The 17,902-nt window shown below is 53.4% G+C and overlaps 6 protein-coding genes; 3 read left to right on the top strand and 3 right to left on the bottom strand.

Moving 5' to 3' along the window:
* Positions 1–927: 927 nt before the first annotated feature.
* RCC_09719 (uncharacterized protein) lies at positions 928–1,683 on the top strand (the record flags this gene model as incomplete). Its single annotated transcript, XM_023774958.1, has 1 exon — positions 928–1,683. One exon carries the CDS (start codon positions 928–930, stop codon positions 1,681–1,683), a length of 756 nt encoding a protein of 251 aa, XP_023630726.1.
* Positions 1,684–2,553: 870 nt separating this feature from the next.
* RCC_09720 (uncharacterized protein) lies at positions 2,554–3,625 on the bottom strand (the record flags this gene model as incomplete). XM_023774959.1 has 2 exons in its annotated part: positions 2,554–3,037; positions 3,249–3,625. 2 exons carry the CDS (start codon positions 3,623–3,625, stop codon positions 2,554–2,556), a joined length of 861 nt encoding a protein of 286 aa, XP_023630727.1.
* Positions 3,626–4,743: 1,118 nt separating this feature from the next.
* Positions 4,744–6,612, bottom strand: RCC_09721 (probable GUT1-glycerol kinase; the record flags this gene model as incomplete). XM_023774960.1 has 5 exons in its annotated part: positions 4,744–4,863; positions 4,923–5,296; positions 5,347–6,160; positions 6,245–6,422; positions 6,476–6,612. The coding sequence occupies 5 exons, from the start codon at positions 6,610–6,612 to the stop codon at positions 4,744–4,746; spliced, it is 1,623 nt and encodes a 540-aa protein (XP_023630728.1).
* A 2,066-nt stretch (positions 6,613–8,678) lies between these two features.
* On the top strand, positions 8,679–10,286 carry RCC_09722 (probable aquaglyceroporin; the record flags this gene model as incomplete). XM_023774961.1 has 8 exons in its annotated part: positions 8,679–9,044; positions 9,098–9,188; positions 9,249–9,258; positions 9,372–9,450; positions 9,507–9,602; positions 9,653–9,681; positions 9,818–9,980; positions 10,035–10,286. The coding sequence occupies 8 exons, from the start codon at positions 8,679–8,681 to the stop codon at positions 10,284–10,286; spliced, it is 1,086 nt and encodes a 361-aa protein (XP_023630729.1).
* Positions 10,287–11,343: 1,057 nt separating this feature from the next.
* Positions 11,344–12,447, top strand: RCC_09723 (uncharacterized protein; the record flags this gene model as incomplete). XM_023774962.1 has 5 exons in its annotated part: positions 11,344–11,540; positions 11,601–11,973; positions 12,024–12,086; positions 12,136–12,217; positions 12,272–12,447. 5 exons carry the CDS (start codon positions 11,344–11,346, stop codon positions 12,445–12,447), a joined length of 891 nt encoding a protein of 296 aa, XP_023630730.1.
* Positions 12,448–13,395: 948 nt separating this feature from the next.
* RCC_09724 (related to C6 finger domain protein) lies at positions 13,396–16,075 on the bottom strand (the record flags this gene model as incomplete). XM_023774963.1 has 2 exons in its annotated part: positions 13,396–13,496; positions 13,549–16,075. The coding sequence occupies 2 exons, from the start codon at positions 16,073–16,075 to the stop codon at positions 13,396–13,398; spliced, it is 2,628 nt and encodes an 875-aa protein (XP_023630731.1).
* Positions 16,076–17,902: the final 1,827 nt, after the last annotated feature.

The following is a 17,902-nucleotide window of genomic DNA, read 5'->3' on the forward strand; positions in this document are numbered from 1 at the left end:
ACTGATGGAAGCACGCTTCCCTGCAGGGTTCCATCATTTCAGCTCGGTTCGTACTCCTAGAGAAGAGTGAAAAATCCGAATTGAGATCGTCGCGCAGAACTCAAGCGAGCTGGAGCGAAGGCTATTACTGAGCGACGATCTCTCGATTTCCGCAACAGCACTGCGATGAATGAGACTGGGCAGTTCAGATGCAAGCTGTCTGTGTGCGGCTTCTCAGTCAACAGCTTGATTTCCATCCAGCATCGGGTACTCGTGAGGAACGAATCGTGAACAGTCTCTCTCGGCCACATAGACTGGGGTTACAAGTTGCGTTGCCTTGACATGCTCCTGACGATAGACGTCCTGGCAATCACCTGAGAGCGCTTACCACGACGAGGATGACGAGATTCGCATTCGACTAACATCCAGGCACTGAGGGATAGTGGTCACGGTAGCGAGTGGTGCTGAGCCTTCGGTTGTACAGTACAGCAAAGTCGCGTGGGATGGTGCAGACTGCAGGGTCTTGCGTTGCTGTCAACCAGGGCCGAACCTTGGAACTCATTCACCATTGTCTTTTCGTTATCGCAATACGGAGACTGGTGTCTGGTTGTTTGGAGCTCGTCCGACGTGCAGTCTGTTCATCAGCATGTTGTTGTCCAATGTCCACGTTGCGACTGTTTTGGGTTTTGTCTCAATCCCCGCTAAGCCCCATTCTGCTTAAAGTGGACCCGGAAACAGGAGTGTCCCTATAAGTGCCGAAGCGCTCCCTCGAATGGAACGGAACACAACCCCACCTTCAATCCATCATCATCGTCTAGGATCCTCAAAAAAAAAAACAGTTGCCCGCCGTTGCTATTTGCATTGAGAAAGACACGCGCAAAACACAGCAGCAGCTTCCCTACGTATTCCTTACCAGAGCGCCGGGTCGGTCCCAAGCTCTCTCGTACAATGGAATCCACATACCGACCTGCGAGCCCAGATCTGTCCGGCTCCGTTCCCTCTGCCGGCGTTCAACCGTTGAGCCACCTCCAAAATCATCAGCTTCCCATTCCGGGCAACGCATTTGGCTTCCCACCCACCTCGGATCCGCAACATCACCTTCACCAATATCAACCTCCTCCGCAGCTTCAGCCAGGCATGATGCCGCACGTCAAGTCTGAGGACGAGGACGAGTACATGCCCGATGCACAGGCCTCGGCCTCGAAGCGGCAGCGCAGAGTGAAGCAGGAGCCAGATGCCATGAATGGCCACCACGATGCGCCAATGCTTGCTTACCAGCCCGAGAGTACCGGAGACCCCACGCTCGGCTGTCAGCTCAAGACCTCATTCCCCGTCGCGAGGATCAAGCGCATCATGCAGGCCGACGAGGATATCGGCAAGGTTGCTCAGGTGACTCCAACCGTTGTTAGTAGAGCGTTGGAGCTCTTCATGATCAAGCTCATATCGGCTGCTGCACACGAGGCTCGAGGTCCCTCGGCTGGTGGAGCGTCTGGAGGGAAAGGTCCAAAGCGTGTCCTAGCACAGCATCTCAAAAGAGCGGTGTATGCGGATGACAAGCTCGACTTTTTGCAAGAGATCGTGGGAAAGGTACCGGATGCTCCGAGCAAAGCGAAGAAGGAGGCGGCTGGCAGTGACTCGGAAGAAGCACCAGCGAAGCCCAAGCGGAAAGCAAAGAAGAGGAAGGATAGCGGAGACGAAATCTGAAAGGCACACAGCACGCTTATGCGAACATGAAATATGATACGATGAAGCAACCCGAGGGTCTAGACCGCGTTGCCAACATTCGCGCGCAGCTTATCAAGTCGCCATGAGAGTGGAGGCAGATAGCATGGTCTCAGAGCAGTGATATCAGCTGTGATGGGCGCGCACACATCTTGCAGCCGCGATATCCATAGTGCAACTTTGCTCAGGTGCAGCTTCCGAGGGAGGTGCTGGGCATGGACAAACAGCTATCTAGACGGCAAGCTTCAAGCGATGAAGTCTCTGCAGTGGCAAAGTGGGAGCCAGGCATCGCCGAGTTCAATCACTACACATCGAGCGCGGACATTGCATCACCTGCAGTCGCGGCAGATCAGGCGTGGTCTATAGCTTCACAATGAATGATGAGCGATGCACATCCAGTTTCGAGGCTAGACTGATTGCCTCCCGATACCCGCATCTGCAGTTGAAACTTCCTCAAATCGAGTAGATCAACGGTCTATGTGGATCACTACAATCACGAGGTCGGAAAAGAAACTGGTTCGATATCAAGCACACCGAAGCCTTGCATTCTCGTTGCAATATGGAGTGTTGGCGGGCACCATCTGCGTGCAGAGCTCATACCAACAGGCTGGCTCGTCCTTGCCCAGATCCACCCCTACTTTCTCCAGTTCGGCTACAAAGTATCCATTGAGCCACCGCCTTGAGCGCTCCCTTCATACAAGACCTCCATGTTGCATGTCCCTCTGTCTCTGGCACCTCGTGGTCTCCGCTGTCCTCACTCTCAGTGGTACATTGCTGTCCCTCAGGTCCTGCTCTCATGCTGTCTGGTACTTGCGGCGGCACGGCGAACGAAGTGCTCGCCGCTTCGACCCGTCATCGATCAGGCTGTCCCCAGAGAACATGCTCCCCCAGCAACTTGTACTCCTCCGATCCCTCACACTCATCGTTCTTCTCGTGGACGTGCCACTCGCACGACAGCAGCCGCGTCTTGGTCTTCTGGCTGATGCGAACCGTGTGCTCGCTTCTGTTGAGCTCGTCCATCGCCCACAGCAAGTCATCGGGCTTCGCACTGCATCCACCCACCAAATCGTTCCAAATGCCGAAGCGGTGGCCGTCGGGGACCCACATCTCACGGACGAGGTCGACAGTCATCCTTTTCAGAGCGCAGCCTGGTGGCAACAGCCAGAGGTGCTCGATCATGTCCTTGTCTGGTAGCTGTGCGGTGATTTTGATGCGTCTGGCGTAGACGTCGCACACCACATTCTGGATCAATGGCATTTCCCAGCGAAGGCCAATGTCGTAGACGTCGACGAGCTGGTGGAAGTTGAGCATGAGGATTGGTTCGTCGATGAATAATCTGACTGGTCAGTTTGGCACTCGAAATCGCTTTTCCTTACCAAATTCCGCGACAAAACTCGCGTTAGATTCACAGTTCCCGCCATAACCACTCTCACGAGCCAATACTACCTGCCTCCTCATCTCCTCACATCCCTGCTGTCCTGTCCGTCTGCCTCCCCTGCCGTCGCCGTCGTGCTGTGCTGGGTGATTCGAGAGAGGGGAAAACTTACTTTCTGTCGTGCAAGTATGCCAACATGGCGAAAAACGGTTCGGGCTTCTCATCGGGAAGCCGAGCCTCGCGCTCTCGCTCGTTCTGATGGAGCTTGTAGTACGCCGAATAGTGGGCGAGAAGGCTCTGACGCACCACGTAGAGGCGCTGGAAGGCGCCGTGGCCGACGTACATTGCGAGCTCTGCGCCTTCGTGGCTTCTGCGGGTGAAGTCGGTTAGTGGTGGAGAGTAAGATGCGGATACAGAAACACTTACACTCGGTGCATGTTGCCCGGGGTTGATGCGACTTCCGGCTCCATCGCGGCGGAGATGTTGATGTTTCGAAGGAGAAGCAGCGTCGAGGAACGAGGATTTTAATCTCTTAATGGGCTGCGTCATTTTGTGTGCGTGTGGGTTGTGTGAATGAAGAGAGCGGGAAACGGGCTGGTGGCTGCTGCTGCCTATACTAGCCGGTGAGTGAATGAAAAAACTGGGTCTATCTTGGATCCGGGATTTCTCCAGATTATGCAACGTGGGGACCTCGCCATGGAGTGGAGTTGAAGAGGCTGTGTGGACATTCTCGAGTGTGGCCTCTCAAAGACGTACGCGGCCTTGAGACTGGTAGAATACTCCTCGCTAGCACAGTCGTTCGCAACATCGTCAGAGAGGCAGGCCTATCGAAGAAACCACCTCAGGGGCGACTAGAGGCGGACGAATCTGTGTGTGTGTCTTGTATCTCAAAGATGTACTCGTTTTTGAGACTTGTAGCACGCTTCTTGCTAGTACAGTCGTTTGTAGCGTAGTCAAAGACGCAGTAGGAGAGGATTATGCTACTGTTGAAAAAGCTTACTCCTGAAAGATAGCACATAGACACATCGATTTCTCGGCCTCAGTTTAACCCGAGAGATCTTGACCGCGAAAAATCTATCACTCTCGTCAGCTACCGAATTGGCTGTGCTAGTAATGGGCTTGGGCCATTTTCCGGAACACGTCTGTACAAGAGAGCGCTTTTTGGGAAATGGAGGCCGACTTCTATTACCTAGTATAGCCAACGCGTGAGATCATTCTCACGACACGTCTATCCCTTTGGCCATTCGAGTCCTGCCGCGTTCGGAAACGCCTTTAATATTTGGGACGGCGCTTCCACGATGACAAACGCAGGATTCTCGCACTCGGACCACTCTGGGCAATCGTCTTTGGCATATGATATCTTGAGCCAAATCTGGAGCTGTGGCCAGCAATTGTGAATTGTAGCATGGTCGAGGGGTGCCACACCTAAAGCCAGACATATGTGTAGCAAACCTGGGAGCTCAGTCTGAAGTCAGCGGTCTTCGGAGTTAGTGTGTGCAGGCACTCGACGATCTATCAGCAGACATTGGATCGAAATTGTTCACTGTGTGATTCTCCCCACACTCATTGAATGTCGTTGAGAAACGACTGGGTATCTTCAGCCAGGTGGTCTCTGCCACCACTCTTGGAGTAGAGAACTATTCCAAGCTTCCAGCCCAAAGGGCTCTTTACATCTTCGATGCCGCCTGGCTCTGCTTGTCGGCTTCCTGCTTCAACTGCTTGGCCGCTTCTTCGTCGCCAGCTTCGGCTTCCTCCTCTGCAAGCCATCCTTTGCACATGGCAACAGCCTAGAGAGTTTGAGTCAGTATAGAATGCATAAGTGCGCAGAGAGAACTCGTAAACTTACCTTCTCCCACTTCTTCAACATCTTCTTGGAATCCTTCTCCGCCATCTTTGGTTCAAAAGTGGTCTCGCCGGCAGTGTTGATCTCCTTGAGCTCGTCAAAGTCTTTCSAGACGTCTGCCGCAAACCCAGCTGCGATAGCAGCACCAAGAGCGGTAGTTTCTCTCATCTTCGGCCGTACGATAGGGATGCGTACGAGGTCGGCCTGTGTCTGCATGCATAGCTCCGAGTTGCTCATACCACCGTCAACTTTGAGCTCACTAAGCTTGTGTCCGCTGTCCTTCTCCATCGCATCAAGAATAGCCTTTGTTTGGAAGCAGACAGCTTCGAGAGTTGCGCGTGCGATGTGGCCTCTCTCCGTGTGGTGAGTAATGCCGACTGTGCCATAATTAGTATTGCATGACTGCAAACCGGCTTTCTAGACTTACACATCGTGCCATGGGCATCGTCAATCCAGTACGGTGCGAATAGACCACTGAAGGCCGTTACAAAGACCAGACCACCGTTGTCTTTCACTGTCTCCGCCAGCTCTGTGATCTTGTGGGAAGCGTGGCTGAAGCCGAGGTTGTGCATCAGAAACTTGACACCGGATCCTGCGACAGCGATGCTTCCCTCCAATGCGTAGACGGGTTTGCCAAAGTTGTAAGCGACTGTGGCGAGAAGTCCATGTGTAGAGATGACTGGCTTTTCACCGACGTTGTACAATAAGAAGCATCCAGTGCCATATGTGTTCTTTGCCGCGCCTGGCTCAAAGCCCTTTTGACCGACAAGTGCCGCGGATTGGTCTCCAAGACAGCCCATGATTGGCCATCCTTTGAGAGGACCCGAAGATAGCTTGCCGTATGCCTTTTTGTCTGCTGACTGCACAATCTCCGGCAAGTGTACCTTACGCATGTCGAACTCATACGAGAAAAAGTCCAGCACCTCCTCGCTGTACTTCAAGTTGTGGATGTCCATGAACATCGTTCTGCTGGCATTTGTTGGGTCTGAGACGAATACGTTGCCTTCAGGACCGCCGTTCAGCTTGTAAGCCAGCCAGCTGTCGATTGTACCGAATGCAAGGTTTCCGGCTTCGTACACCTTGTGCACTTTCTCGTCGTTCTTGAGCAGCCATAGAAGCTTTGTGACGGATGGGTAAGTGGATATTGGCAGCCCGCAGATGTTTTGTAGTTTGTCACTCCCTGGCCTTGCTTTGAGTTCTCGTGCGAGTGCCGCCGTTCTGGTGTCAGTCCAAACGATTGCCTATGAGTGGATAGCACGTCAGTGATTGTTGAAGCCCAGGGATTAGAGCCAAGAAGTATTCAGCCACTTTGTAAGTTTACCCACATTGTGAAGTGGCTCTCCGGTCTTTTGGTCCCAAACAACAGTGGTTTCTCGCTGGTTTGTGATGCCAATGGCCTTGATGCTCTCCTTCGAATGGCCGTCTTTCTCAAAGATCTTCAACGCTCCCTCTATACAGTTCTCCACGGACTTTACGATCTCTTCCGGGTCATGCTCGTGCCATCTGATTGAGTATTAGCCCAATCACAATGGCTTGAGAGCAAGGCTTAGAATTACCCGGGGTTGGGATAAATCTGAGTGAACTCCTCCTGGTGGACAGCGACTGGCTCGCCCGCCTTGTCGAAGATGAGGAATCGGGTGCTGGTGGTTCCCTGATCAATGCTGCCAACGAAAACTTCCTCTGAGGGCGCCATTTTCGCGAGGTGATGGCTGTTGACGGAACTGGAAGTCTGCGTAACGAAACAAGAGATGGATGAGGGAGGGAGAGGGTGAATGGCCACGGTTCGCGTGTGCGTTGCAGGGGGTCTATGTACAGACGGAGTGAAGGCACATGATGGTCGTAGCCCGCAGTGAGCTCTCTGACGGAGCTGTTGCGTCGGCTTCGGTACAGTCACATGCATGTGACGACCCCAGTCGCGGAGGGGCAGCGTGGAGCAGGTAGATTTGACTTTGCGCCATGCGAACATGTCCCGCGACCCAAGAGCTCGCATCGGAGTCAGCAGCGACACGTGCTCGCGGCGGCATGAAGACGGGACGCTTTCAAGAAGAGCACGCGAGCACGGGCGGCATACGAAGAAGGACAGTCGGCGTCTCCTTCCCGCAGACTGCTGCAACAAGGGACGAGCGGCGTCTTCGTGGTCGCGATTCTTGCTACGCGACCACTTTTAGGGCACGTCCCGGACGTTGAACTTTGAGAGGAGGTCGGTTCCGCGTCTCCACATTAAATAATAGGGCCGATGATTGTGGATTGAACGGTATGGGGAAATGGAGAACGGTCTGGGGAACATTGAACTATGTGGGTTCGGACACGCTTTCTCGGTCGAGCAAAGACAACGTCAGGTCATCGCACTGTACTGCAGGAAATTCTTCCGTTGTCAATTGAATGCCTTGTGAACTCCAAACTCTGCTGGAGCAGCGGACCAAAGCATAACTTTTGCTCTGGCTTCTCTCGGCAAGGTGGGTTTTGACGGCCCAAGACTGCCGAGGGGCTTGTCGCGTGTAGCCGCAGATGGCACAGAGATACTTCAGTACCTCAGGAAACAAGGGTGAATGCCTTTCCTTCATTGGAGGCCGRGCGGAGAGAGGCGTTGCGAAGAAGTCTACGGACGTAAGCCGCGTGCGGAATAGCAGACGCACGCCATGGTCCATGTGCTGGACCTGAGAACCGATGAAGCCAACAAGATGCAGCAAGCGAATGGAGCGAATCTTTGCAAACGAGGGACTTGAAGCAAGTGTACCTAGTGAGCACTACTAGCCGCTGCGTCCGGTACGCCCTCTCTCTCCATCTCTCTCTGGGTTGTGCGAGATACGTACAGAAAAATGTCATGTCAGGATGACGAGAGCATTATTGTGAACCCCTCATCCCTCCTCCGCCATCCCTCATTATCCCGTTCTGCCGACAATTTGCAGCATCTCTTCGCGACATCCATGGCTGGCGCCTCCGATGCATGTACATTGATGTACTGCAGCTGCATGGCTGCTGACCTGCGAACAGCTTTGACAGGACGTCTGAACAGTCTCCAGACAGACTTGCGCCATACCTGAACTAGCTCTCTCAACCGTAAAACGCGGCAGGGCCGGGAAGGCTGGAACAAAGAAGGTAGTGCAGCCGCGTGCAGTTGCATCCGCAATATGCTACCCTGCTGTCGCCACGATCTCTCGCAAGGCCTAGTTCCCTTCACTCTGGCATGACCCTAGGTACTCACGGCACGAATGGCACTCATGTCTTCGTCCCGTCTATTTCCCAGCGGCATCTCAAGCGGCCGTGTTGCCGACCCCGACTCCGACTCCAGCCTCCGCAGCGGCTTACCATTCGTAGAACGGAAGGAGCTTCTCCATTGGAGCTCATCGAAACAGTGCTCCAGGTATGGCTTGCAGTCCCACTTGCTGCACGCGAGGTTTGCACACTCAGCAACTTGTGATTAGTGGGCCGCACCCGCATACACGCTACGCCGCGTGGTTCCCTAGATCTGTTTCTTGGTCGGCCAAGTCATTATCAATCGAGTGGTGGCGGGAAGGGTGGTACTTCTCCAAGCACCAAACCTTCGGCTTAGGATCAAGTGAGGGTCATGTTCGCTTGCATGTACAAAATCTGGCCTGTCACCCCGTCAGTGTGAGATTCTCCGTCTCGCTTCACTCCGTTCAATCTTCCAAATCATCCTCACTCAAAGACTGTTGCGTTGCTTCACTGTAGCCAGGTCCAACAGAACTTCGTTGTGACGTACGTGCCTGCACTTCTGAATCCTGGAACGCCTCAACCATGGCCATGGAGGTAGAGAAGTTTGAGATCCAAGGTCCCAAGATGGCCGATTTCTCAAGACGGACGCCGGACATGATCATAACCCACCGGGAGCACCGGGCAAGTGAATCCGAACTGTCTACCCAACCACCGTCCTCAGCCCCTTATGCCGAAACWGGAGCTCCCATCAATCGCAGCCAGACCGCCGAGGGGAGGAAAGCACAGAACCCCGGACTCGCGTGGCCACGGATACGAAGGACTCTTAGAGAGGCTCTTTCAGAGTTCATGGGTGTCTTTGTACTAATCATGTTCGGTGATGGAGTTGTGGCCCAGGTTGTCCTCAGTAAAGGTGAGAAGGGTGACTACCAGAGCATTAGCTGGGGCTGGGTGAGTTCTTTGTCAAGTCATACAACCTGTCATTCCATTACTGACCTTTTCAGGGTATTGGTGTGATGTTGGGCGTATATGCCAGCGGCATTTCGGGGGCCCACATAAACCCGGCAGTCACCTGGGCGAATTGTGTGTTCCGAGGTACGTTCTGACTAGGACCAGTAGGACGACAACTTCGAATCCATACTGACTACCAAGCAGGCTTCCCATGGTAAGACACCAGGGACAACAGTCCGAAGAATGGCTCGAAGATGTCTCTACAGACAAGCTGTCCTTTGGTCCCCTTCGATATGGTGCAGACATGCTTACTCTTCCACCCTGCAGGCGAAAGTTTCCGATCTATCTCGTTGCTCAAACCCTTGGAGCCATGGTTGCGTCAGGGGTAGTTTATGCCAACTACTATGTTAGTACTCCTGTATTCCTGGGCACTAGCGTCTCGAGGCTCACTTATATCCACAGAGCGCGATCGATGCTTTCGAAGGTGGCTCGATGAGGACAGTGAGCGGTCCGACGGCGACAGCGGGCATATTCTGCACATACCCAGCAGAATTCATGGTGAGCGATGCATATTCGACATTCAAGACATTGCTGACATTCTGAATCAGACCAGGACGGGCATGTTCTTCTCCGAGTTGTGAGTACATACCCGGCTAAGAGGATCTCAGGAGTGTCACAGAGACATGGGAAGCCTCCGCGACGACTCTGTCATAAACGTCCCAACAGAGATGACCTGTAAAGTTCGGAGCCTGTACTGACCTGACGGCATTTAGCATCGCCTCTGCGCTTTTGATGTTTCTCATCTACGCGATCAAAGATGATCACAACATCGGTGCCAAGAATCTCACGCCTCTAGCATTGTTCTTCATCATCTTCGGCATCGGCGCTTGCTTCGGATGGGAAACTGGATACGCCATTAACTTGGCTCGAGATTTCGTTCGTAGCAACGCTGTCCTCTCTAAAAGGTACATCCTGCTGACTCTCTTCCAGGGACCGCGACTGATGAGCTACTTCCTCGGGTATGGAAATGAAGTCTGGAGTGCGGGCGGATATTACTTCTGGATTCCGATGGTGTCTCCCTTCCTTGGATGCACATTCGGCGGCTTCCTGTACGATGTACTGCTCTTCACCGGAGAGAGCCCAATCAACACGCCATACTGGGGACTTTACCGTATCGTGCCGAGTTTGAGAAAGCGATACGCGGGTATTAAATGGGAGTCACCGGATGATAGCCCAGTATGAGAAGTGAGGTTGATGCAAGATCTTGCTCCAGATTTGGTCGTGCGAGGATGACCCCTGTAGCATTCTATAAAAGCCCGAGGAAGGGCCATTCCACCGTTCCTGCCCAATCCAAATCCTGAATGTCAAGACATCGCAGAGACAGAACCGACGAAGTGGAATTGAATAACAGCGGTCTTGCATACCACATTATCCTAATCAGAAACTTCTAGGGATTGTCACCAGCAAGTGGCTGTCGATCAGTCAGTCTTTCGATGATCGACGCCTTACTAAGCCGGTATCTCTCAGGTCCTTCGCAGTCAACCCTCAACTTTCACTCAGTCGTGTACATTCATTGGATGACATGAACTGGATATCACACTATGCTCTTCCGTGATATCGCGTCCGCCTGGACAAACGGCAGATGATTATCAGCGTGATAGCAGATCTGAAGTCCGATGAAATCACCTCATCGCGTTTGCCGTGTCAGCTTGGGCTTGGGCACGTCACAACTATCGCGGGGTCGTCTTGTCAGCGTGTAGCTTTGACAGCTGTTTGCGGAGTTCTAGCCCCGGCGCTTTGCAGTCCAATTGCAAGAATCTGTGGCTGTTGACCATGAGCGGCCGTACCACATTGTGGTACGCAGCTGCGGTGCAGTCCTACACAGCCTCGCAAGCCTGGCCTGGCCTGGCCCGACATCGAGATGCGTCCTCAGGAACGTGAGATTACCTGTTTACGGGCAAGCACTGGTGACGATCTATTGTGATGAGGTACAGCCGCTTGGGATCGCCCCTACCCTACAACGAACACGTGTGACCGAACGCGCGCTTCGACGCCCTGCATTATCTAAAGCTACCTAGTGTGACGGCATCGCTACCCCGTTGTGGTGTGATCTGGAACGAAGCAGGCATTAATACGTKCCCCAACAGACCTCCTCGTTTAACAATCGCTTGGTTGCGTATGCAGCATATAAAGCCCTCTTCCCAGTTTCCAGGTTTGTTCGTCAGCACATTTCTCTCAGGTCCCTTCACCGAGCACGTTCAAGAACACTATCCTTCCAATCCCCACCAGCATCAACATCATGTCCTACGACAACGATTCATCATCTCGCGGATACGGCGACAACAATGACAATTCGTCATTTGGAGGTTCGAATCGCAGGGACGACAACGATCGGAATGAATCATCCTTTGGAGGATCAAACCGCAGGGACGATGACAACGACTCGTCCTCCTATGGAAACACCAGCCGTGGTGATACCAACGATAGCTCATACGGGTAGGAAAACCCATGCTTTTTCAATCATCTAGGTTCTTGCTGACGCCTCTACTTGAAAAGATCTTCCGACCGAAAGAGTGGCCTAGACTCGTCTGACAGCTACTCTGGAGGTAACTCTGGCCGCAGCGGACTCGACTCCAGCGACACATACGGATCGAGCGGCAACTCTGGCCGCAGCGGACTCGACTCTAGTGACACATACGGATCAGGGGGCAACTCTGGCCGCAGTGGACTCGACTCCAGCGATACATACGGATCGAGTGGCAACTCCGGCCGTAGCGGGCTTGATTCCAGCGACACATACGGATCCGGGGGGACCTCTGGTCGCAGTGGAAACGACTCCAGCGATACATACGGATCGGGTGGAAAGTCCGGTGGGCTTGACTCCAGCGACAGCTACGGCAGCGGACGTGAACACGATACGACGGGCAGTGTACGTATTTTGCTCGACGTACCACATCAAAGTGCTGACATACAGGCCAGGGAAACACCGACAGCTACTCTTCCCCCGCCCTGGGCGGAAGCAGCCGTAACACGGGCTACGATGTATGACAACCCGGCCTTGCCAGAAATACTAACTAACGACCGCAAACAGGATGACTCCCGCACTCGCAGCTCGAACACCGACTCTTACTCAGGCGGCACCGAATATGGAAGTGGCACGACCTCAGGCGCAGGTCCGTATATTCCGCAATCTAGTTTTTTTGGCTCTCGATGCTGATGATGTTCAGGATACGGAAACAAGACCAGCAGCGACGATTACGATTCCAACGACAGGAACAACACGAGCAACGATAGCACCGCTGGAAAGCTCATGGAGAAGGCGGGAAACCTCTTTAAGAACGATGGATTGGCTGAGAAGGGCCGTAACAAGCGCGAGGAAGCCGGGCGTGATAACGACTACTAGGTTATGCTTCTCTGCTGAGGCACGTCGCCGAATGAATGAAATGAAATCATGTGCGAAACATCTGTACGCTGGCCTTTTCTTGACTCTCAAATCCGCTTATTCAAGGTACTCCTCACACATTCGCTATCTGCTTTTCGCCCTCTAAACACGTAGAGAACCTCAGGAAGTGGCGACAAGAGGGCCAACGCTAGGAGTGTGAAGATCACTCTCGTACGAAGCGAATCAATGCCCAGATTGTAAGAGACAGCTCGTGAGCATAAGACGGCTGCACGGCCAGTTCTGAAGATTGGACGTACCTTGGGCATGAGGACATACACAACACACTTGAAGGCGCGGCAACATTTGACACGAGCGATTGCAAAGCGTAGACGGCTTGACATAATTCTCATCTCATTCTGCATTGACATACATGTCCCGTTCATCATAATCGCCATCAAGTAAAGTAAAGAGTTCCAAGACCACATCCGGTCTGTCATCAGGCTCGTGATATATACGGCCGCATCCTGCAAACACCAATCCCAAAATCAAAAGATATAATTTCGCCTGCACGGTTGTATGTCTGTGCGTTGATGGCGGATGGAAGAAGGGGTAGGTCTGTCCCAGTCCAGGAACAAACATCGCTCTGTGGTATCATCCAGGTCAGATCCATCGATATCGTAAACTCCTTTTGGATGCAAAAGGAAAACGGAAAAAGTAAAGGCTCAATTCATCTTGATGAAGAGCGAGCGAAGAAGTAACGTAGTTGCTGATATGTGGTGGCGTGAAAAGCATGGACGCGGTCTTGCGTTCGTCATCCATGAGCTCGGCCGTTAAAAATAATTGCGTTCAGTTTTGGTGCGCGTGAAGTCTCGTGTCTCGTCGCGAGCGGCAAGATCAAATTCATAAAAGTTCATCGTCATCAGCATCATGAAGGAAAAGGTTCGATGTGTGGTGGCAGTGTGTAATCGATTAGTTCGCGCGAATGACGAGCTTGCTCAGAAACTTGTTGCTGAGGCAGTCAAAATCTTCGCGGTCGAACTTTGCGTTTTGCTGCTCCTTGAGATATTTCTCTGTCATGAGTGTTAGAAGTGTGTTCGTCTCGATCGAATTATTAACACTCACCATGTTTGTTAATGTGACCCTTGACTTCGGTCAAGGCGTCACATACAGCAGCGTTTGAACCGAGTAGGTGGTGGTGCTTCTTGGTATCCCACTCTTGCAGCGCAGGAAGCTTAGTGGAGATGGCCTGGAACAGACCAACAATGACACCAACAGGCGTAGTCTCCATGTCATCGCAGAACTTGTTGACGGCCCGTTCGTCAGGGACCCGGTAGTGGCAGTCGAACTGCATCTCTTCCCAGATCGCCAAGAGGATCGCGGCCAGCATGAAGATGGTGGGCCAGTTCTTGAGCTTCTCGCCGGAATAGACAGAGGAGTACAGTGCCGAAAGTTCCTCCAAAATGTCCTTTTGAAGATCACGCCAGATGTCCGCCAAGGCACACTTGACCTGGAAGTTGATCATGACTGGCGCCACGGTCTTGCCACTGAACTTCGACTTGTCGTCGACGATGCGACCTTGATATTGCTCTTCCTCGGTCAAGCCTTCCACCATGGTGACGTGCAGTGTGAGGTTATACGCGAGGACCAGCTTGAGYGCTTTGCGGATGGACGGAGTCTTCTCCTTTTGATAGTAGCGATATGCAGTCTTAAGAATCTCGGTGAGGAACTTCGTGCCCTCAAAGTACTCATCCACGAAGAGCTCGAAGCCGGAGTCGAGGTGGCGATCAAGATACTCGGAAAGGAGCGCAGTGCTGACACCTTCCATACCAGCCGAGAGCTTGGCTGTGCTGATTTCGAACTCCTCAGGATTTACACTGTTTTTTGTCTCCATCCAGTCCATACCAAAGCACTTGTCATCTCTCACAAAGACCTCGCGGGCGTTGATGGGAAGATAATGACCATAGCCGTGGGTGACGTATAGGGTGCGCTCGCGAGTGCTGAATCCCTTGATGTTGCCCACACTGAATCCAAGACTCACGTGACGCTCAAAGTCAGCCTTCCAGTCTTTCATGAAGTAGCCGATGTCCTTGATGTCCATGCGAGTACAAGGAACCTGCCACAGTCGTGCATGACTAGGTCTGCAACCGCCACATGGCTCGCCTTTGTCGCAAGTCTTCTTCAGGAACTTGCATCGCAGGCACGCACGAAGTTTGCGAATCTCGTGTGCTTGCTGGCGCTGGTCAGGTCTCAGCGGACCCCGTCTGCGACCAACCTTCTTCTCTGAAGTCGCGTCTTTGCGGGTGCCGACAGATGTCTTCTTGATGACAGCTTTGGTCGTCTTGCCCTCGAGTGGCGACTTGCGACGACGCAGGGGAGGCGACTGTGGACCAGATGATGACGGTGATGGATTCGAGGAACCGGATGACCTGTACGATACGATCCCAGTAGATGGACTGACGGCAGAGGAGGCCGGGGAGATGTGCCGATTGTCGTGGTGATGACCGTGATGATCGTGGTGGTGATCATGTGAGTGGTCGTGCTGGTGGCTGTGCGTGGCGAATGAACTTGCATGTTGAAGATACTGCGCGTCAAGGTAGTCCTGTCCGTGCAAGTCGTGTGGCGAAGTCATCGGCCAAGAGATCTCTTCGTAGCTGCCAGACAAACCGGCGGAGTGCGGACCATCTGAGGACGTTTCAGAGCTGGTGCGGATGTGGAGATTCTGACTTGGGTTTGATACAGTATCGACAGAAGCGTATGAAGCGCGATGGGGGTTGAAGCTGACCATCGACCAACCTTCGTTGTCGGATGATGATTGAACTTCGACGATCGAGCCAGTGGGCGAGCCTGCAGGCATACTGGATTGCACAGATACCGAGTGACGGTGGAGAGCAGTGTTCATGTCCATTGGGAATGCCGCCATCTCGGTCTGATAGTCGCTGAGAGGGTTGAACATGACATTCATCGAATCCATAGGCCCTGCCATGGTCATAAAATTGGTCCCATCCATCGCAGCCGACACGGTGTAGTTATTGTTGTTCGTCGCAGGCATGAATTCGATCGGCGAGTTCTGTAGCTGCGCACCAAACGAGGCAGCGTTGTACGCATGCATGTCCATCCCATTCCCCTCCTGCATACTGAATTGCGGCTGCTGTTGGTGAACCGCCTGCTGGATTTGATACTGCCAGTTGGTTGGAAACATGCTAGAATAGTCGAGGTCGAGGCCAGTCGTCTGCAGGTTGATCGAGCCATCGCTGTGGTTACTACTCGGCCGGTCCAAAGGTTGCTGCTGCTGCTGTATTTGATGGTGTTGTTGCGGGATGGGCTGCTGCTGCTGGTGATGGTTCGAGGGTCCAGCCATGTATGGCTTGTAGTCTTGCTGCTGCTGGTGCATTTGATTGTGCATCTGCTGCTGCTGCTGCTGCTGCTGCTGCTGCTGTTGTTGTTGTTGTTGTTGCTGCTGCTGCTGATGTTGTTGCGCCATGGTTTCTTGATCCATTGCCTGGAGACTTAGTGACGACCAAGCGTTGTGAGGATTCTGGATAGGCTGGCTGTACGGTGGATATGAGTGGGATCGAGGATCGTGAGTTGGTGCTAGTGCTGGTCCGAAGTCGAACAGGGCATCTTGCGAGTAGTCTGCGTAGTGGTCCATGATGGCCCACAAAGCTCACAAGCTACGGTGAGGAATCTGGTGTTGTGCGTTTGGTTCAGCTCAGCGCCTGAGAGAGTCCGCGCTCGAGCGATGTCGAGGCTTCGGCGAAGTTCTTCACACCGCCGTGGTTGGAGATAGTTGATGAGAACGGAGATGCGATGGTGTCGCAGCCGGGGAGGTCAGCCGCTGCGCTATCCTGTCGCTATTCTACGAGCCGTCGTGGGACTCGCGCAGACTGGGCGAAGCGCTCACCTGGCGGTGAGCAAGCGTCGTTTTGATGCTGCATGGCCCTGCAGAAAGGTGGGTGGGGTGGGTTGTCTTTCGCAATTGGATTGGTTCGGGTCCTAATATCCTTGCAAAACACTAGCTACAGCGAAGAAGAGGCGGCACGGGACCGTCCACCTAGCGTCAAATTCACCTCCGATCTGGTCCTGCGATGCGCTCGCGCGCCATTCGACACCACTGTCGGAAAATTTCGCACAGAGAGGCACCAGTAACGTTGTCTCATGGCGTGTATTCTCTGGATGGGACTTCACTTGCCTGAGGTGTTGCTGGTGAGACATTTGGCCCTCGCCTTTAGAGCCCGGAACGTTCCGAGCAGCAGTGTGGGGACGGRGGCGACAAGACGGGCGGGGTGCTTCTAAAGTTTAAAAGTTCCTTCGCGAGTCATGGCGATCGCTGCATCGCATGAAGTGGACCCTCCGAGTCCTCGACCTATTGAGTATCTAGCTCTAGAGCTACTCCCAACCACTGCGTCCAGCAGGCGGTGAAGGCCCTCTACGCGGAGGTTTTTGGCCACACATTCACGACTGGAGCGATCCACATCTTGCAGACGGTCAGTGCTCCGTAATATAGGTACAGCATGCAGGTCTCCTCATCTCGCTGACGCTCGCGACTGGAGTACCGTCTCTGGAGAGGCGAAACAATCGATAAACACGTGCAACCTACGCGCGCCAACTATTCTGCGCGCTTCTGGGTACCCGCTTGGTGCCACGCGGGTAGTAAGAATTCTTTCCCTCCTGGACGATACGGATCGTGCCCGCGCAAGCATGGTAGGCTTACCTTCATCGGAWCCGCTTCCCACTTTGTATACGAAAGGGAACACAGGTTATCATTCGACCAGGCTTCGCTTTGAAGAAATCCCACGCGGAGAGAAGTCGGACCTGCTCTATCGTCTGGTCCCTTTTCGATGCAACTCGCCGCGCMTAAAGTCTTGAGCTCTGGATGTCAAAGCACCTTGTGCACCACGAAATACCTCAAAGCTGACGCGGACTGGATGAGTCGGCATGCCGCGTCTTCGGGCGGAGGTACTTCTGCCCTCCAGAGTCTTCATCAGTCTTACATGTACCCGCGTAGAGTTCACAAAGCCAGAGCAGAAAGATGTCATCATCGCACAGCCTCAGCCACGATGTATAGGCGAGGAATGCAGCATGATGACGAGTCCAGTCAGCTCCGAGGTGATGGTGGAACTTGTGTGAGTTGGCCATAATGGCCTCGAGGCCCCAGGTCGCGCAGCCTTGTCCAATCCTGCAGTGGCTGATTATGCCGACTCGGACAGAAGTGTTATGTGCGAGCTTCGATGCCGCCACAAGCGGTGGGTGTCAATGTCATCTGCTTGCTTGCCAATGCTGCGTATATCTCCGATTCTATAGGTCGCTTGGGCGGTCCAGAGTCCTCAGATCGGATGGCGTCTTGCTTCCTATGCCGACGATGCGCTGGCAGCTCTTGAGTCAGGTCCATTCGGTGATGCCTTTGAGCGCGCGTGCCTTGGCATTGACGAATGCGTTGGCTTGTAGACAATCAATCGACAGGGGAGGTGGCCAGCCA

Source organism: Ramularia collo-cygni (genome assembly GCF_900074925.1).
Source record: "Ramularia collo-cygni strain URUG2 genome assembly, contig: RCC_scaffold19, whole genome shotgun sequence".
NCBI lineage: Eukaryota > Fungi > Ascomycota > Dothideomycetes > Mycosphaerellales > Mycosphaerellaceae > Ramularia > Ramularia collo-cygni.